This window comes from Marmota flaviventris, chromosome 1, assembly GCF_047511675.1.
Source record: "Marmota flaviventris isolate mMarFla1 chromosome 1, mMarFla1.hap1, whole genome shotgun sequence".
Lineage (NCBI taxonomy): Eukaryota > Metazoa > Chordata > Mammalia > Rodentia > Sciuridae > Marmota > Marmota flaviventris.
Genome location: NC_092498.1, coordinates 19317651 through 19338927, shown reverse-complemented (window position 1 = coordinate 19338927; position 21277 = coordinate 19317651). Strand labels below are relative to the sequence as shown.

Below are 21277 nucleotides of genomic sequence, written 5' to 3'. Positions count from 1 at the left end.
AGGAAGCACGAGAGTACAGGAGCATGAAAGTGAGGAAGAGAGGATAGTAGGGGACAGAACTCATCTTTTCATCAGGAGCCCATTCCTATGATAACCCACTCCAGAGATAAAATTAATCCATTCATGAGGGGAGATCCCTCATGGCCCATCCACTTCTAAAAGGTCCCACCTCTTAATACTGTCATAATGACAAACTTCAACCTGAGTCTTAGAGAGGACATTCAAATCACAGCATTCTAATATTTTCAACAGTCTTCCCAAGTGACTGACATACTCAAAAATTGGCAAAAGCCTGTCCAAAGTCATTCGATGTCCCTATATTGCAGGAATGAGCTCAGGGGAGAGTGGACCCAGCAGAAACCTCCCATTCTAATTCACTCAGAACTGAACTCTGAGCACCTGTTGGGAGCTGGGTGGGTACCAGGCACTGGGGGTACAGATGTAAAGATGCAGGCTCTCTGCTCAAAGAACCATGGGGTGTGGGAAGCAACTCTCCTCTGAGTGTATGTGGGGTGTGCCCTTCTCTGATAGAAGGGGCCAGGCTCAGGCAAGACGCCCTCATCTCTGCCTGTCATTAAAACAGACATGATTCAGACGTTAGAACAATCTATCTAATCCAGACTGATTCTGGATCAGTCCCACAATCACCTCATTTAGGGAAGGGCTCCTGGTTTGCAAGCTCACACAAGCCAACGTAATGATCATCTTCCGACCCCACCAGAAGCAAGACAAGGCTTCCACTTCCACCTCCCCATAAAGTAACAGGTAACTTTTTGCTTTTCTGGGAGATCTGTGTGTTCTCTTCTTTTCCTTCTTTTTGAGGTATAGTATATCTAAGGAAAGGCTCATGAATCTAGAGTGGATCCTTATTGGATGTGTGTGTGTGTGTGTGTACACCAGTGCAACTCTACCCAGATCAAAGGGGCCATTCTTAAGTTTGCAAAGATCTCACAGGGTAGGACATGCACCCATTCAGCTTTGAACAGACTGTGAGACACAGTATCTCAAGGTCTCACTGTTGTCCTTGACAATGGAGATGAACAAATGGCTAGTGAGTACCTGCAGTGTGCTAGAACCTTCATGGGGTAAGCTCCATCACCTCTCACCTGGAAATCCAACCTAGGTGGCTTGTGATTTTGGGGAGCCAAGCATCAGTAACATATTTTGTGTCACCTTAACTTATTTTTTGTCTGTTATCAATTATATTATAATACTTGGGGACTTTTACTTGAGAGATACCTCTTTCTGACAATCTGCCTTCCCTTTGTCCTTGATGTTGTATCATTATTATTGCGGGTAAAAAGAAGCATAATATTATGTTACAGCTTATAATGGCGACCTCTGGAGAAGGCAGCCAGCCCAGTGGCACAGCAACACCCAGGCCACTGGCACAGCTGCAGGAGCTCGAACCGCGGGTAGCCCGCAGACGCCTGTCCCAGGCCCGCCATAGGGCCACCCTGGCAGGGCTCTTCACCAACCTAAGGAAGACTGTTTACTCCCAGTCTGAGCTCACAGCCTCGAAGGTACGGGGACCTCAGTGTGGGGCCTGGCCCTGCCACCCTTGCTGCACAAGGCTGAGGGCTGGGCCTCCGTGTGGTCGGTGATCATCGGTGGATGCCTCGGGGGGCTATACCTGCTGTGAGAGATGGGCCTTTTCTACCTGCAGCAGACCAGACTGGCATAAGTAAAGCAATTATGGGCCTGAGGAGGGGCCTAGTTTGCCAGCCGCTTCTGTGCCTGTCCACTCAACAGGCAGTGGCCTTTAGCACATGCTCAGGCACCCTGTACATCTACCCAAACACACACACCTGTGTGCACACACGACACCACACACACGTGCACACACCATAGACATACACGCATGTATGCATCATACCATTAGCTCACACATACACGTGGTCACATGCCACACATGCGTGCACACCCCCAGTTTATATACATAATCCAGGTCTTTCCCCCAGGCAACAGGGCTCTCCAGGTAAGTATTTATCTTTTCCTGTTCTTAATTGTGCTTTTGTCCTCAAACAGCTTTTTAATTGCTAACTAGCAATCAATAAATCAATTCTCTAGCAGAGCATGGAGGTCCAAGTATATTGGGGTGATGGAAGGAATGGAGTAGTCATAATGGTGGAAGCATTATAGAAGGTCAGAGTGGAGGAGTCCCCCACGAGGTGCAGTTCCCCACCCCCTTTTAGTAAAGGAGAAATCCTTTTTGTAAAGGAGTTGAGCAAGGACTTACTAGCTGGTCAGAAAGAGTCCTTGTTCCTACTCCAGGTCTGGCCCTCTCCCCATCCTCTACCTCTCTGGATTATCCTGTTGTCCTGTGTCTGTAGAATGGTATAGAGGCCTGGTGAGGGATGGAGGGAGGACTGTCCTTCCCCTCTCTGCTAAGTTGGGCTCAGGATCCAGTAGGAGGATGGTACATCTGGGCCTTTCTGTCAAGAACCTGACCAGCATAGCTATGCTTCATGTCCATTGGATGAAGAGACGCTTGCTCCTTGCTTCCAGAGGTGCATGAAAACCTAAGTTCCTGACATAGGCCCATGGGTACGTGCATATAGGTTGGCAGCAGGAACAAAGAAAAAAATAGACCTTCAGAACCTCACAGTAAGAAGTCAAGTAAATCCAGAGGAAAACCACATCCATATCCCTAAAATTTGTGCCACGTGACTTAGCATGTGAGAGCATGGCTATTAACTGGTCTCAGTGATGGCAGGCAAGTGACTTCTGGCCTTCAGTCAACATGTCCATTAAATAGAGAGGATAGGAATGGCTGCCTAATAGGCCTAGAATAGGGTTTAATGGGATATTCCAACACAGCATGGTTCTTAGAGCCTTAAAATGTTAGAATCATTATTCCCCAATATATTACCTTATTTATCCCCCACAGCTCTATTCCTATCATTCTCATTGTACGGGTCAGGAAACTGAGACTTCAGAAGATTAAATTACTGGCTTTAAATGATGCAGCCAGGAAAATATCTGGAACTCAGCTGTTCTCTGTATTCTTCTTTCTCTATCGTACTTGAGGGAAGGCCCAGGATTGTGCATGAATAAGGGAGTTGTTGTTCTATAAGTCTAATGGTGTAACAAGGTCTCATGAGTCCTTTAGGGCTGCCATAACAAAATATCAGAAACTGGGCAGCTTAAAACAACAGAAATTTATTGACTATGGCTCTCAATGCTGGAAGTCCAAGGTCAAGATTTCACATGTCCAAGCTCCCTCTGAAGGCTCTAGGGGAAAACCTTTTTACCTCTGCTAGCCTCTGGCATTTGCCAGCAGTGCTTGGCTTGCAGGTGCATCATTCTGGCCACATGGCCATGTTCCCCCAGTGACTTCACACCATCTTTCCTCTCTGGGTGTCTATCTCTTTGTCCACATTTTTCCTTTTTGTAAGGACATGGGTCATACTGAATTGGGGCCCATTCTAAGGACTTCATTTTAACTTGGTTACTCTATAAAGTCTTTGTTTCCAAATAAGGTCACATGCATAAGTTTCAGGAGTTAGGACTTCAACATCTTTCTTGGGGTGGGAGGACATAAATCTACCCAAAACAAAGGTCCTACAAAAATTAGCACTCCCAAAACATTCTAGAAACAGAATTTCTATGAATGGCACCTGGTTTCCCTGGATTGGTTTGATGCAGTAAGGGTGCAAGCAGGCCTGAGTTGTCCTGCTGAGCCAGCGTGGGCAACTCATCCTGGACCAGAGGAATAGAGTTGGAGTCCATTCAGGCTGCTATAGAAAAATACCTTAGACCGAATAATTTATTATCAGAAATTTTCTGCTCACAGTTCTGGAGATTGGAATTTCCACAATCCAGACACCAACAGATTCAGTGTCTGAAGAGGGCCAGCTCTCTGGCTCACAGGTGGCACCTTGTTCATGGCACCTCACATGGCAAAAACAGCAAGTAAACTCCCTCAGGCCTCTTTTATTAGGGCACTAATCCAAATAGGGCCTCTACTGTAAAGCACCTCCCCAAGGAAGGACTGTAGGGAAAGGCGAAATACCAGGGAGTGATATTGGCCAAATTATATTAATGTATTATGCGCATGAACAAATACATTAACAGTTAATCGTACCATTATGTATAATGTATTATACATTATAATACATAATATAATTATGTATTATAATGTATAATACATTATGTATACTTAAACACACCAATAAAAATAGGGAAAAGAAAGAAAGAAAGGAAAAGAAAGAAAGCACCTTCTTGAAGACCCCATCTCCTATTACCCTCACATGGGGGGGCAGGTTTCCAACATATGTGTTCGGGGGAACATAAACATTTAAACCATAGAAGCTGGGGAATCACCTTCTCACCCTAAGAACAAACCCAAGATTCTGGCCCCTCGTTCTGAGTCCTTGCTGCTTTGACACCATAGCCATGACAGACTAGGTCAACAGTGGATAGGAAGAAGGGGTGGGCCTTGCTCAAGAAGTGTTCAGAGGTTTTGCAATTAACTGTACTCTCACATAGGTGTTGTTCCGGTCACCTGGTCTTTGGGTCAGCAAAGCATCGCGCTTCCAGCTCCCCTTAAGTCTCTTTTTATGCACCATCAGAATCCCCAAGAATCTAGAATAACAAAACCCAGGCTGCCACCCCCTAGCTTCTGTAACTTCCTCTCCCACTGCCCACCCCAACTCTGGCCACATCTCACTGTGGCAGTGCCCTGATCAAGGCTGGCCTGGCCTGCGTCTGTCTTTACTCACACAGTTATTTGTTCCTTTGAGACTGTGTACTCTCCAGAGCTCTGTCTGGCTCACTCTGCTGCCTCGTTCCATGGAAGTTTTCCCCCTGCAGTCAGAATATTCTCTCCTTCCTATATATTTCCACAGCCCTTTGCTTCTACCCCTGGTTAGCCCTTACTTAATTTCATCTTGTGTTAAGGAGAGCTGTTGCCATGCTTGTCTTCCCTGTTAGAATATCAGCACCTTGATGATGGGACCATCTTGTTGACCCTGTATTCCTGGGGCCCAGCACACAGCTTTTGGCTTATGCATACCTGAGGGAGGCCATGACCCATGGCAGATGTGGGTGCTCAGCCTCACAAACGACACTTAGGGTTTCTTGCTTTTGAATGGTCTTGCAGTTTCTATTTTGACACACAGGAAAGGAGGAAGGAAGGAAGGAAGGAAGGAAGGAAGGAGATGAGGAGGGAGGAGAGGTTGGATAGAGAGAGGGACAAAAGAAAGAAAGCATGGAGGGAGAGAAGGAAGGGGAAATGCAAAGTTCAAGTTCATAGAGCAAGTTTTTAGATCATCTGGAGTGTATGCATTTAGTGAACACATATTGTGAGATTAGTAATGTAATATTAACCAGCCAGTTGCACATGGTCAAAACTAAGCAGAAGTCTTGCCTGTGCATTTGGACAAGGCTGGGGTTAACATTCATTTGGTGGTGCCTCCTCTGGCACCTTATCCCACCTTCTGGTAGCCTGTATAGTCACTTGCTTTCCTCAGTTTGCTGAATGCAGCTCATTTCCAAATACTTTGCTATTTCAGTGAGAACTCATTTCTAGGATACAAAGGAGATTTGTGCCTTCTGTGCACTAGAATAAATTTTCCAATCTTTTCACCATCAAGGCCAAAGATGTAACTTTGCATCTGAGACAATGAATGTGGCCTTAGGCTAGGGAGGGGGTTCCTGGGTCCACAAAAGCAGTCTCTGCAGTGAAAGGCTATATTTCCAGCACTGTCTCTGTCCTCAGTGGCAGGTTCTGAATAAGGCGAAGAATCACATTCAGGAACTGGAACAAACCCTGGACAACTTGCTGAAAATGAAAGGTAACAGATCCCTCCCTGGAGAAGACTGGCTCCATTTTTCAATTGATAACAGAGAAATAAGGTCACACTGAGTCAATAGATATTTAATGAGGGTCACTGTATGCCAGCCACTGTGCTTGGTTATGAAGTTGATGTCCGAGTCCCCAGGGAGCTTGCAGTGCAGCCAGACAGGCAGGGATCACCAGCCTGTGGGGGTTTGATGAATCCCCTAATGGGGTGCTGCTGAGAGCACCTGACCTCACCTTGAGAAACCAGAGAAGTGGTCAGTACTTGTACTGAGCTGCCCTCTTGCACCCAGAAAGGGAGGTGGAAAATGGCCTCTGGACTCCCTAGTACTGAGCCTGGGAGGGTTCAGAGCTCCACCATGGAGCAGAAAGGCAGGAGAGACTTAATACAGGTCTGACTTTCTCCTTTGTGACTCTTGCCTCAACTTCCTAATAGAATCCTTCAATCTGGAGGATGGGAATGCAAGCAGCTTAGAGGAAGTCAAGGAAGAATATGCCAGAATGTACTCTGGAAATGACAGGTAAGATCCAGCAACCACAGGAGAATGAGAACCTGCTGTCTTGCCCCTTTGGCCTTGGAGGCTGCCTCCCAGTAGTCCACCCTCCCTCTACGTGCAAGATGGTCAGGGCTGCTGCTCACTCACAGCTGTCTGTCCTGGGTTCTCCTTTATCTTAAGTGCATGCTTCAATTTATTTTTACAATTATAAAAATGATTATTACAGAAAATGATTACTATAGAAAGTGATTATTAGAGAAAATGTAGAAAATACAGAAAGGCCTGAAAATATGAATCATCTCGCCTTTCAAAGAAAATGTTGATTTTGAGGAATATCCATCCATCTATTTTTCAAATTTTGCACATTATTTTTAGAATGATGACATCATTGTGTTCATCTTATATAGTGTATTACTGCATCTCGTATCTTATATATATTTCTTAAAGTCCTCAGTTAATAGCTTTATTGGAAAGTAATATGAAAATAAGGAAAATGCAAATCTTGGCCTACTTTAAAAGTCTCATAGGAACCTAGGAAAAGGCACATTAAACTTGAAAGAGGAAAATAACCATTGTACACATAGGTGTCACAGATGCTGAATGGGGAATGTTATTAATAATGTCACATTTAAATTGTGAAAGACTGATCTGAGAAATGTCTTTCTTGTAATTTTTTGATGTCAGGTTTTGTACTTAACTCCTGCAATTTCTGGGCTTTTCATGCATGCTGTGTGGATATATTCTCAGCACTCAAAGGATGACCTAACCCTTGCGTTCACCTGCAGCTTGCAAAGCTACTTTGACCACAGCCTGGACTTTAGGGGCAATGTCTGGGCCCCTGTCGTGTCTGGTGGCTCTGGGCATGTCCAGCTCTAATGGCATGGTGTACATCCAAGTTGGCCTCTGACAAAACAGAGCTCAAGCCATCTTTGCCCCCTCCCAGAAGGGGGCTGCGAACTACTTGCTATTCGGAGTCAAAAGTCCGCCTGGATGAAGCGATGTGGCTTCTAGTGTTTGATGGTGTGATCACGCATGACTTTTACTGTCTTCTCAGTACTTTTTGGTGTTTTCCAAATTTTTAAACAGTGAATGTGTATTATTTCTGATGTCAAATAATCAGGGGAAACAATTATTAAAAATGAAATAAAATTCACATTGTAAATGATGTGAAAATATACAAAAATGTGTCAAGAGGAAAATAACCACCTACGTTTAATCTTATTTCATAGACAACTTGATCACCATTATGTTCCCAGAGGGGAGGCAGGTGTGATGTGTGTATGTGTGCATGAAGGTGGCAGTTAGGAGCCTTGTTTTAAAAATCACACTGGGCTGATGGTGAGGTGGGGCCCAGTCCGAGATGGTTTCAGTCAGTCAGAATTCTACATTGGCTTATCCCAAATGACTAACAGTGATCCCAACCCCATTTATTATACGTTGTCTTTTCTTTACTAAAATATGAACATTATCATATACTAAAAATCTTATAAGTCCTTTTATCACCTGCTCATAAAAGAATAGCTAAATTATAATAATTAGGGAGGAATTTTTTGCTATAATAATTAAAACTGTGGTGCCAGCATAGAAAAGACTAATTTTATTTTGTAATTATTATATTTTAGTAATTAATTAGCTAATTGATTATGAATTAACTTGAGTGCCTTTGTTCAAGATAATTTTTATTTCCATTCCTGGGAATTGTTTGTACCTATTGTTTTGTCTGTTTTCCTGCTGCACCAGCGATCTTTTTCTTATTTAATTATAGAAGTTCTTTATATATACAGAGGAATTAGCTCTCTATGGTGAGACTTGCCAAATTTTTTCTTTTGGACATTTGTTCTATTATTTTTCCTATTGTTTTTTGCTTTTTGTGTTTGCCATGCAAAGAAAATGAAGTCTGATCTATCAATCTGTTATGACACCTGGGTTGTAGGGAATACTTAGAAGTCTTTCTCTATTCTGAGATTAAAATGTTGTGTTTGCTGTTGTTGTTTGTTTTTTCTGGCAAGTTTGCTTTTTAACAGGACTTGGTTGATTGGGGAGTATTCCTATCAGTATGAAGAGAAGCTGGTTTTAAGTTCTGATTTTCCAAATTGTGTCATGTTGTTTCATACTATTAAAAATGTATTTTTGAAGAGCAAAATTCTATAATGTTGATGAGTTCATTTTATTCTTTTCTCACACTTTGAACTTTTGATTTAAACTTAAATATTTCATGATTTTGGTATTATTATAAATAATAATTTTAAAAATGTTAATATTAAATTGTTCATTCCTAGTATACAGAAATATATGTGTGTGTGTGTATATATATATATATATATATATATATATATTTTTTTTTTAACATATATATTAATTGGCACATAGTAGTTGTACATATTTATGCCTTAGTGGGATATTTCAATACATGTATATAATGTTTAATTATCAGACCAAGGTAATTGACATTTCTATCACTTTAGACATTTATCATTTCTTTGAGCTGGGAATATTCCAAATCTTCTTTATTAGCTATTCTGAAACAATTAATTCTTGTTGGCCATAGTTATCTCTATAGAACATTAGAAAATCTTCCTCCTCTCCTGGAGCCCTATACCCGTTAACCATCCTTTCTCTGTCTCCCACTTCCCCACACCCTTTCCAGGCTCTGGTAACCTTTATTCTACTAGAAATAGTATTGATTTTTGATTATTGATCTGGCCTTCTGCAACCTTGCTAAGTTCCCTTCTGAATTCCAGTCATATGTTTGTGGATTCTTGGGATTTTCCACATTGTCACATTGTGTCTGAAAATAAAGATATTTTTATTTCTTACTTTCCAATATGTAGACCTTTTACTTTTTTCCTGCCTTATTAGACTAGCTAGTATCACTAATATGGTTTTGAACATATGTGTGTGTTTGTGTGTGTGTGTAGACACACATATAAAAAGAGAGTTTTTATATACAAAATATTGCTATTTATATACTAAATATTGCTAAGATTTTGAGTTTCATGTCCGCTGGGAATATTTGTCTACAGGTCTACAGTATTACTAACTTGTGTCTGTTTTCTTCCCCAGTCTGGTCTCAACTAGTTTTCCTCAGAATGGCTCCTCCACCTGGTGCCCAGTTGAATCAGTCAGAAAGGATGCTGAGGAAGAAGAAAATGAGGAAGAGGAAGAGGAAGACCAAGAAGAGGAGGAAGAAGAGGAAGAAGAGGAAGAGGAGAAAAAAATTGATCTCTTACATTCCTCTGCCGCTATGTCGCCAGACCTCCTGGAATTTGAACGGTGTGAACAGCTGGGTGGGGTGATGTTTGGACACACACAGAGCTCCTGTGGGAAAGGGGACAGAAACTCCAAGTGGAGTATGCTGTAGCCTCAATGCATGCTCAGACCAGCCTGAATTATGGGAGGGGCTTTCTTCTCAGTACTTTTTTGTGTTTTCCAAATTTTTCAACAGTGAATGTGTATTATTTCTGATGGTAAATAATCAGGAGAAACAAATATTAAAAATGAAGTAAAATTCACATTGTAAATGATGTGAAAATATACAAAAATGTGTCAAGAGGACAATAACCATGTAGGAGGGGCTGGGGTTGGGCTTGGTCTGAGGGGCTAGACACATAGTCTGGAAGCCATAACTGAAGAGCAAATACAATGTTTTTTATTTAGACTGGGTGTTTATTTGGGGTGCAAGGGGAGCTTGTTGATGGTGATTATGAGGGATGAGTTCCCCCTCCCCGTACCCCACACACACCCTACATGTCCCCTTTCAACCTCATATCTGGTCTTAACAAAGATAAAGGTGGAGGCTGGATGGATCAGACTTCCTTTGACACAGCCTCCTCCACAGACCCAAGACCCCTCAGTAGCCTTATTGGCCTCCAGAGGCACAAGAGGAGGAGACCCAGTCCACAGCTGAGCCTGACTTACAGACCCCAGATTAAAGCAGCAGTCTATCAAGCCTGCACATTGATGGCCTCCTAATTAGAATTTCGGGTGGGGTGGGGGGTGGGAGCTGAGCAGCCACATCTCTCACCTAACATTGAGCAGAGCTTTAGGGGCGGGGCCCTGGGAGGACATAGGGAGCCCCCCCCAGCACAAATCTCTGTCCTTGGTCCCCAAGGTGCCTTCTGCTCCCCGACAGCGGCTTCTGCCCTGCAGGGGTGCGGGCAGAGGCTTGAGGCCAAGCGCTCTGCACCCCCAGCGTGGCCCGGGCACGGTGCCTTGGCCTCTGCAGGGACAGACTCCTGAGAGGCAGCGCCTCTCCTCTTCCAGGTATCTCAACTTTTACAAGCAGACGATGGACCTCCTGACAGGGAACGGCATCGTCTCCTCGCAGGAGGTGACGCTCCCCATCGTCTCTGCGGCCATCTCCCACCTGTGGCAGACGCTCTCCGAGGAGAGGAAGGCCATCCTCCTGCAGACCTGGGCGCAGAAGCACGGCGGCCTCCCGGGCCTCGCGGTGGCCTGCCAGGAGCCCGTGGGTGCCGAGGGCAGTGTGAAGGACAGCGGAGTAGACAGCCAGGGGGCCAGCTGCTCGCTCGTGTCCACCCCGGAGGAGGTGAGCAACCTGTGGGATAGCGGAGGACGCAGAGGAACCACTGTCACCCTCCACCCAGGGTTTGCTTGGTCATTTTGCAAGCTTGAGATGCCATTTCTATTGCAGGTGGCACCACAGGCTTCTGATTTTCTCAGCATAATCTCCACGATCACCAAACAGTATTTCTTGTTAGTGTCCTGGCCTTTCTATAGGATTGCAGAGGGGAAGGTTAAATCCTGTGGGAATCTTTTGGCTGCCAATGACTTGATGATTAAACTATGAAAAGCCGGCAGGTGGCCTGTAATCCCAGTGGCTTGGAGGCTGAGGCAGGAGGATCCCAAGTTCAAAGCCAGCCTCAGAAATTTAGTAAGGCGCTGAGCAACTTAGGGAGCTCCTGTCTCAAAAATAAAATAAAATAAAAAGGGCTCAGTGGTAAAGTGCCCCTGAGTTTAATCCCCAGTGCAAAAAACCAACCAACCAACCACCACCAACCACAAAAACATGAAGAAATGCACAACACATGTCAGGGAGGTCACTGTTAATTGACCTGCTCAGTGGTGTCCCCTTGGACTCAGGTTCCTCTTTTCTCTCGGGTTTCTCATCCTTCCCTCCCCTCCCCACTTCTCTCACCCTCAGTGGTCATTCTTCCTCCTGTACACCAGGTAGAGAAAGAGTCCCTGTGAAGGCTCTTAGTTAAGGAGGAACTTTTTCCAGAAGCTTCTACCATACCTCTCCTCCCCTCTCATTGGCCCAAATTGTCCAGCTTACTAAGCCGATGGGAAAGGATGACACAAGCACCCATCAGGCACAGACCCAGAGAGGTGACCAGTTCCCAGAAAACATTGCAACCACTGGGTGAAGAGGGGGCAACCACAGCTTCCACTCTAAATGCCTTTCTCAGCTTTCCAGTAGTTAGGATGCCAGAGTCCACAGATCGAGCACCAGGTGGTGTTAGCCATCATCCTGTGCTGAGATAGAAGCAGGCCAACAGCAGCTCCTCCAGAGTTAGGAGCTCTTCAAAAGCCTGCTGCTCCCACATGGGCCCAGGCTGCCCTCACTCTGTTAGCCCAGGGACAGGCAGTTCCTTGCTCCCTGCACCTGTCCAGTGCTTAGTAGGACATTTAATATCCATGGCTATGACCCCCTTCCCCCTTGCCTGGACTATCCAAATGCCCCTCGGTGGGTGGTCCCTTTGAGGAGACAGCCATACTAGTCTCCTGTCTGTCCCTCTGTGGAGTCTTAGAACCAGAGAACTTCCATGTGCTTCTGACCCCACAGTTACAGCCCTGGAATACCCCAATCCTTCTGGAAACTTCCACAGTCATGTCCAAGTCTAGAGAACAACAGAGCTGTCACCTAGTCCTATCCTCTATTTGGCAGTCCTAGTTAGAAGTGTGATTTGTCCAAACACCCAGCTCCTGCTTCAGGGATTGTATCCCTCTCATTTTCTCAAATCTCTCTGTCTGTCCTATGTGTGGATAGTCAGCCTTTCATTATCTCCCTGAATCACCCATGGAGCACAGTAAGCAGGCAGGTTCCTGGCTTCCACCCCAGATCCACTGAATCAGAATTCCTGAGGGTAGGGTTCTGGGATCCACATTTTAAAGAGCACTCCAGGTGATTGATGCACCAGGCATTATTGGCAAGACCTCCCAGAGCACATGTGCAAGTGTCCGTGGCTACTGCCTTAGACCACCCCCAATCATGAATACTCCAGTTTCCCATCTGTTTTTCCCCTAATGTAGGGTCCACCATGAGAGGATGCGGGTCCTCTATAATGCTTTAAGGAGAACCAAGGAAACCAGCAGCCCAGGATTTCATACCCAAGGCACACAGGAGAGGGGAGCCAGGGTAAATGTCTTTGTAACCCTAAGGTGCCTAGCCATTGAGTCTTGCATACACACACACACACACACACACACAGTATATATCAAAATCCTGAGTAACTGAACATGTGTGTGTGTGTGTGTGTGTGTGTGTGGTGTATACAAGCACCTGTGCATTTGCCAACATGAACATTTCCTCAAGGAAGAACAGCTCCAAAGAGAAATCAGACTCTAATGTCCAAATCATGGGAATGATTTGCCTGGCCTTTCTCAGAGAAGGCTGGTGCTTTTCTGGTGCTGAGGGAAACAGGCAGCAGATTCCCCCAGCCATGCCCAAGAATAGGAGCTTCCTGCCCAGGGTTTGGTCAAGCCAGGCAGGTGAGAAGGTGAGTGGAACAGAGCACACTCATGCTCAAGACAGGGCCAACCACAGCTGCTCCTCCTGTGGTTTCTACATCAGCTCTGTGCTCTACTAGTTCAGCTTTACTGTAGCTCCTGGTCCTTCTGGAAAGGTTTAACAATTGGGTTTCTGCCAGCCCCTATTCTCAGGGTTCTCTGCATCCAGGAGGCCCCAGTCCATTCTGCTTCAGGTCTGGGATGTGTGGTCCCTAAGTGTGGTGGGAACTCCAAAAGGAGCCTGGTCTGAGTCCTTTCCAGGTTGGATCATGAGGGGGCTTTGCATACATGGAGACAACGTGTGGCCTGCAACTCTGGTTATGGAGGGGAATTTAGGTCTTGGGTCCCTGACTCAGGCCTGTTGTGAGGAGAGAGCACAGGCCTTTCTATGGCCTCTTCCAGAGCTTCTTTGAAGTAACAAAAGAAATCTAAGTAGGACACCAGAAAACATTCAGAAAACTGGAAGGGACCACCCACATAGCCAGAATTCCAAGGGATTCAGTTACAGGGAAGTGAACTGAGTGAAGACATGAAGAGCTGGGCAAGAGCAGTGTCCTGGGCAGGAGTGAGGAGGGACCCTGGCAGGACCTGTAGGTACCAGGGGCCAGAGGACACCCCCTCCTCCCCTCAGGGTGATCACCAGAGTAAATAAGGTGCCAAAGAAAATAAAGCATGTCCAGCTAAACTTTTAAAATACTTTTTTCAAAAAATATCCTGTGTAATTTGGGGGGAAATTCTTATGACAAAAAAATTCTTCTTTATCTGAAATTCAAATTTAACTAGGCGTCTTGCATTTCTATTTGCTACATCCATCAATCTTAAGTTTAAATCATGTTTTTACAGAATATTTACAGATTAAAGGACCAAAAATTGTCTAAATAACCAAATTCTAAATTTGGAAGCATATTGTCATTATCCTTATATTGCTACTAGCAGTCCTTGTCATTATCGTTATATAATATGCCTGGGGAAATAACTGAAGAGAAGTGGATTGATATAGCAACAGCAGGTATCTCTGATGGATTCTTAATGATTCTTATATTCCTTATCTGTTTCTATTTTCTAGAATTTCAACAACACTGTTTTGTTTATAAAGCAGATGATATTCAATACAGCCAACATACTGAGCCATTATTTTGTGTCCGGTATATGACCTGAATTCTTGCAACAACCCTGAGTAGGTCACATTGGTAGCTCAGTCTATTTTGCGCTGCTGTAGCAGAATCCCTGAGACTGGGTAATGTATAATGACCAGAAATTTGTTGGCTTATAGTTCTGGAGGCCAGCAATCTAGTATCAGTGTGCCGACATCTAGCAAGGACCTCCCTGCTGCACCGCACATACTGGAGAAGGGAGGTGGGGAGAGACAGAGAGGTTCAGATGAGACTTTCCAGCCTGTAAACAGGATCGGCTCTGCTGTCACCTCCCATGCCTGAGCCACTCTTTTCTTTAGAAAGATGAGACAGTCCCAGTACTTCCTCTCTCTCAGCCATCTCCAGGGCTGGCAGTTTGTCCCCGGCAGTGAAGAGCTTAATGTTCAGCTCTGGGGAAGATTATGAAGCAGAGACCCGGAGTTTGGACCCCAGCTTTGACACTTGTGCATTTTGCGGATGAGTGTACAAAGAAAGCCTTTCTACTCTCTGCCCAGCAGCCTCGCCAGTGTCAAGCTGTGAAGTTATTTCTGACTTAAGGGGTTCTGTGCTTTCTTTCAGCTCCTTTTTGAAGACGCCTTTGATGTGGCAAGCTTCCTGGACAAAAGTGAAGCTCCCAGTACCTCCAGCCCTAGGTGAGAAGATGGTGTGAGACAGCATGAGCAAGTGTGAGTCGGTGTGCAACTGTGTGAGTGAGTATGAGATTGTGGAGCATGTGGGTGTGTGTGTGTTACATGAATGAGTGTGCACGCATGTGTGTATGTCTACGCATGTGCACCCCTGCTGGGCATTTCCTGCCTTTCCCCTGCAGCTCCCAGATGGGTGCAAGTTCTCAGGGACCCACTTTTTCCCTGTGACTGAAATGGACTGATCCTAGGATTGTACTGTCGCTTTGGGGATGACATTGTCTGGGGCATCCTCAGAGGAGAGAATCTTCTGTCCTGGCCTAGGGCTAGAACACACCAGGTTATCAGCCCCAGGTTATGTAAATGCACCTGTTTCCTTTGGTGGGTTTCCCAGTATGTCTTAGTCCTGCTTCAGGCTGATCTAGCCTTGCTTACAAGATCATTATTATACAAAATACCAAAACCCAGCTGGTTTATAAACAACAGCATTTATTGCTCACAGTTCTAGGGAGCCGGAATTCCAAAGTCAAGATGCTAGCAGATTCAGTCTAGTGAAGGCCATTTCTCATAGGAAGCATCTTCTCAATGTCACCGTATCTTGCTGGGCAAGGTGGTGCATGCTGGTAATCTCAGTGACTTTGGAGGCTGAGGCACTGAGGATTGCAAGATTAAGGCCAGCCTCAGAAAATCAGGGAGGCCTTAAGCAAATTAGTAAAATAAAAAATAAAAAGGGCTGGGATGGGGGTATGTAACTCAGTGTTATCAGTGGTAAAGCTCCCCTGGGCTCAATGCCCAGGCCTCTTCTATAAAGGTCCTAATCACCTGCCAAGGGTCCCACTTCCTAATACCATTGCCTTGGGGGTTAGGTTTCAGCATATGAATTGGGCGTGAGACACAGACCTTCAGTCCATAGCACCCAGGGTCAGGCAGCCCATGGGCAGGAGAGTGGGCAGGGGGTCTGGGGCACAGAGGACCTGGGCCAACATGGAGGCAGGCCTGTGCCCTGACTTTAAGGGCTTCTCTGAGCTGCCTTTCACAGTGCTGATGAGAACAGCTATGGAAGAAGCAGAGAAGGGTGTGGCTCACCCAAGGAGCAAGAGGACATAAAACGGGGTCTGGGAAGATTTTAAACAGGGAGGACTTGGACTCAGTCTGTAGCAAGGGCATTTTCTCAGAGGAAGTCAGTCTGGCACTGAAATTCCCTGGCTGCTGCGTGCAAGTCTGGGCCTATGGCCTGCAGGGACAGAGCTAGTGTCGAGGCTCAAAAGAAACCTGGACCTTGAGTTTTTCTGCCTTGGGAATGAGGGTGCCATCTACATCTAAGGATCCGAATCAGTGTCTTCATTGTCCTCTCAGTGGAAACCTGGCCTCCTGCAGGCCTTTGGTCAGGCACGAGAGCTGTGCAAGGGTCCAGGACAGCTTCAAGTAGAACCCCAGTCGAGATCTGAGGGATAGTTCCACCACCCCACCTGCCCCTGCAGGTCCATTCAGATCTCAGGAGACAGGGATTGACGGAGGAGACTCTTCCCTCTCCAAAGCCACTTCATGTGACACGAGCTCTCCTCAGCTGTGTGCCGAGTGTCATTCTGCTGCAGCTGGCTGGAAGCTGACATTCCTATTTCCGCACTGGGCTCAGGCTGCAAAGACAACTTGGTCGAGAAGCTGCCAAAGCACACTTGCCAAGCAGTACTTGACATTCTAATGGAACAAAAACCAACCCATTAAAAACGCTTTCCCTGCTTTCTCTAGAAAAGGTAGGGATTACTGCCAGTGGGGTTCCTAGCCTGGCTGTGGGACCTCATCCCAGGAGGAAGAGTGAAGGGCAAATATCGTCTGGCTTACAGGACGCATAGCCACTGTACCTCAAGGCTCCAGTTGCACCGGGCTGCTCCCCTTGGAAGAAAGGAGAGCTGGAAGACCAACCTCCTTTCTGCAGGGCCTGAGCTCCAGGCTAGACACACTGAGAGGGGGTCTTTCCTGGGACTGAACTCAAAATGTGCCTTAGCAGCCACAGGTAGGACCCAAACCCTGGGCTTTGCTCCAGCAGGTTGACTCAGAGGTAAAAGAAACCTTGCTCCCTCATTCTAAAGGCCACAGCTCAAAACATTACATTAGGGCGCAAGATCCAGTCCTATCACAGTCTTGTTTTTCCGGAGGATTTCAGACATGAAACTTGACAAAATTAATACAAACCTGTCAAGAAAAGCTGTGGGCTGTCCAAGAATTCGACTGGGTGTATGAAAGTGTTGCATTCACACCACAATCCAAATGCTTGGCAGGGGGAAGGGTAGTCAATCAGAGGTAAAAAATCAGGATTCTAAACATTTGCTGTTTCTTCTTTCTTTCTCTTGACAGTTCGTTGTTTGCCATCTGCAACCCAGAAAACCCAGAGGGGAAGTTTCAGCTCTATATGCAGATCATTGACTTTTTTAAAGGCCTTTGCTGCATTAACACTCAGTTAAAACAGGTAGGACAGCTAGATACTTACCCACCCTTGTTAGGATGGCAAAAAGAGCTCTTGAGGGGGCCTGGCCAACCCTCACCCTGATTACCCCAAGAAGGCAATGGGCAGACATTCTTTCAATCTCTCTGTCCTATTCCATGGATGGTCAACTTCAGCCTAAAGCCTCCTGTGAAATGGAAGACATCAGGGAAACTGAGAAAAGAGCAGCAGGGTGTCCTCTGGGCAGAGCGGCACTGGTGACCAACCCCTGGAAGCAGGGACCAGATCCCAGGGCAGCTCTTAGCAGGCCTTCGTACATGTTATGTGACATCTTTCCAAAAGGCTGAACCGTTTCATCCTCTGAAATCCTGCAGCTTTTAAAGGATAATTTCTGCTCCTAAAAAACTTCCTCTGCAGCTTATGGTGACCTAATTCATGGGGGTCTTGGTTAGGGTGTCCATTCCTGAGGCTGTCATAGGGAGAATGGCTGTCTGACCTACCAGGAGACAGGCCCTTTGAGATTCGTAGCTATCGATTTTTCTCTGCTAATTTGGCAAATATACTGCTGTTTATTTAAAAGGGCAAGCTTAACAATGGCTCACGTTTGCCTAAAAATAATTAGGCCATCTTTTCCATAGGCTAGGGTGTAATTGGCCCCTTTCCCATTCATTCATTTCCCCATGCGGACACCACTTTCAATCCCCACTTGGAGTCCAGAGCCCATTCCTGTAGTTGTCTCCACTTCCCACCAATGGTGGGGTAACTGTCTCATAGCAACTGTCCCAGCTTTCTGTCCGACACAGTTAAATTAGTCCACTTCATCAAGGCTTTGAGATCAAATAAAGAGGACAGTCTTTGCTTTCCTGACTTCCTTTCTCCACACGTGGCAGAAAAGCAAGGAGCAGAGGTCAGAGTGTCCCCATAAAGCACAGGCTCTTGAACTTCAGTGTTCCCTAGACTCACCTTGGGAGCTTATTCTCAAGGTTCTCATTCAGTGTTATGAGAATGGGGCACTGGGATTTGGGTTTTGAGCAAGCTGTCCAAGGGGTTCTAGGCAGGAGGCCTTGGACTTTGGTAGACTCTGGTGCAAAGAGGGAAATTTCATTCTCCTTCAGTTTCACCTCCAACTCACTGCTACCCCTATCAGCTTTATGGGAGGTGGCTGGATCAGGCTTCATTAGCACCTGAACTGGGTTCCGAGGGCTGCTTTAACAAGTGACCCTAAACCTGTGGCTTGAAACAACAGGCTTATTTCAATGTTCTGGAGGCCAGAAGCTTGAGATCAAGGTGCTGGCAGTGCCATACTGCCTCCAAAGGCTTCAGGAAAGGGTCCTTCTTGGCCACTGCGTGGATCCCAGTGGCTTCTGGTACCACTCAGCATTCTTGCCCTGTATGGCTCCATGCCCCCAGGCACTGCCTCTGTTTTCACAGTTCCTTCTTCTCTGTCCCTCTGCCCCTCTCATCGTTTATGGACACAGGTCACTTGGATCTAGAGCCCCCACGAAATTCAAGATGGCTTCATCTTGAGATCCTTAACTAATTACATCTGCCAAGACCCTGTTTCAAATGCATTTCCAGGGGGACATGACTTTTGGGGAGCTCTTCAGCAACCAGTAACAGCAAATATCGCTCACAACCTGATGCTGTCAGCTTAAAAATATGCAGCTTAAAAGTGCCTCAGACTCCATTATTTCCTTAAGGAAATAGGACATTTTGAACAACATTTGGGCACTGTGTGTGACATTTGGTTGTTTTGTTCTCTCCCAGGACACTTGGCCCCTTGGGGTGCTCTCTGACTACCTCTTGTCTCAAGCTTGGCAGTTGTCTTCATTCTGAACAAGGAGCACATGTTATTCCCCTAGAGATTACCTGATCCAACTTCTCTGATTCTCTCTCTTTCTCTCTCATTTCTAATACTGGAGCTACAGCCTGGGCCTGGCATGTGCTAGGCAATACTGAGCCATCCCAGCCTCTCTGATCCTCTTGATTCTCTTTTCCCTTCCCCTACCAGGAGAGCATGTGGAATGGGAAACTAGCAGAGGTCATCCCCCCATCTAGGTGTCCACCTTGGGACCATCCTACTTTCATTAGATAGCTGAAGGGGATACTGCCCAGGACCCCTGGAGAGCAACCCTGATCTGCAGGGACAATAAATGACAAGGGTCATTTCTCAGCTGGGTGGAGAGACACAGGAAGAGAAAATACCTGGGAACATATTTTTAGTGGAAGAAGTAATGGGCAGGCCCGAGAGGTTGGACGGGTCATTGTAAAGGGAATGAGAAACTTGATAAACACATATAGCACTGCTTCTTAAAAACTGATCACCTCATATGTAACCCATGTCCATGGTACAAAAAGTATTCTGTAAAACATAGGCTTTCTCCTGCAATGACTTCTTGCTTACTATTGCAAACTCTTCCCTTCCATGACAGTGTCTTATATAGCCATCCAAAGACGGTCTGCAGGAATTCATATATTCTTTCAAACACAAGTAGTAGCCTACTATACACATTGTTTTGAACTTCACTCCTCTTCTAATAGTGTACCCCACAAATAGTGATCTCATTATTTAAAAAAAAACCCAGCTGCAGGCTGGTGGAAGTAGCTGGGGGGTAGAGTGCTTGCTCAGCACTGTGAGGTCCTGGCTCCCATTCCCAGCTCTGCAAAATAGTAATAATAATTATGATGAATAAAAATTTTAAGTAAAAATAAACTAAAATACAGCTTCATGGCATTCCATGAGGGGAACACCATGCTGTAGTGTGCTGTCTTCTATTGATGAGCCTTTTGATAAAGATTTATGGCTTCCCCATTTCTCTTATGGGATCCTGGAAATCCCCAGGATAGGAGAGTAGCCAGTTCCGCTTCCTTTCTGGAGGTGTGTGAGTTGAGTGAAAAGGAAATAGGACCACCCCACTTCTTCCCTGACTGGGGGCTGAAGGGGACAGCTGCGGAGACTGGGAGAGTTGGGCACACCCAAGATGCTGGGACCTTCCTATCTGCCTGGAACTCTTAGATCAAAATTTCAACCTCTTCCACCTGTGTTTTGCAGGAACCAGACCTTCCCACTGACGATGAGATGATAATGTTGAGGTGCCTAGAGACCTTTGACGATGAAGATTTGTAATGCAGAAGGACTGGAAGGGGAGAGGACTGACAGAGAGTGGGAGTTTCCAAGTTTGAATATTAGCAGATCTGGTTATACCTGCCTTGGACTTCCAGGGCTCTTTGGAGGGCACTGTCCCAGAAGCGTTCTGATGGTTTTAGTTTCTGATTAGTATAAAGTACAAGACAAGCAAGGCCTTGTGTTGGTCTTTCAGGGTTTTTTGGTATAAGGGGCTGGTCTTCTCCAGGACAATCCACTCTGTCCCTACTCAGGAGGTACCAGGTACAGGAGAGGCCCAGTCCTTGGGCCTTTCAAGAAGAAAACAGGCAAGATCTGCCCCTGGGGGTGGCATAGCACCAGGCCCTGGATTCAGGGCATTGCTCTGATGGGTTCTGGAATTCTGGAGCCCACCTACTCTTCCTATATGGTCTGGGAACCCAGTAATAGTGCCCACCTCAACCTCAATCCTGTTCTGTACAATATCAGGTAGACCCAGATACATCTGCTTTTTCAAGTATGTATACCTGAATGGGTGCTGTAGTGAAATTCCAGAGTTCTGAACACTTTCTAGTGAAGGTCCTAGGCAGAGGATATATAAACATCCCTGGGCTTATACACTTAGGATAAGAGTGAATTTTGTGTCAAATTGATTAGGCGACGGTACCCCGACATATGGTCAACCATTATTTTAGATGTTTCTATGAAGGTATTTTTGTTTTGCTTTGTTTTTTAATTTTTAAAATTTATTCTCATTTGTTATATATGACAGAAGAATGCATTTCAATTCATAGGACACATATAGAGCACAATTTTCCATGTCTCTGGTTGTCTTCAAACATGTACTTAGGGTAATGATGTCCATCTTTCCTATCCCCATACCCTCTCCCTTCCCATCCCTCAC

General features: G+C 45.7%; 1 protein-coding gene across 2 annotated transcripts; it reads left to right on the top strand.

Annotated features, from left to right (window-relative positions):
* Positions 1 to 1331: 1331 nt before the first annotated feature.
* Positions 1332 to 20397, top strand: LOC114104146 (stimulated by retinoic acid gene 8 protein homolog). 2 transcript variants are annotated; one of them, XM_071607411.1, is made up of 8 exons: positions 1332 to 1523; positions 5723 to 5798; positions 6240 to 6324; positions 9379 to 9405; positions 10564 to 10849; positions 14763 to 14836; positions 17183 to 17294; positions 20323 to 20397. In XM_071607411.1, exons 1-8 carry the CDS (start codon positions 1332 to 1334, stop codon positions 20395 to 20397), a joined length of 927 nt encoding a protein of 308 aa, XP_071463512.1. The 2 variants fall into 2 exon arrangements, with proteins under 2 accessions (XP_071463512.1, XP_071463510.1); XM_071607409.1 differs by having other exon boundaries at positions 9364 to 9573.
* The last annotated feature ends 880 nt before the right edge of the window (positions 20398 to 21277 follow it).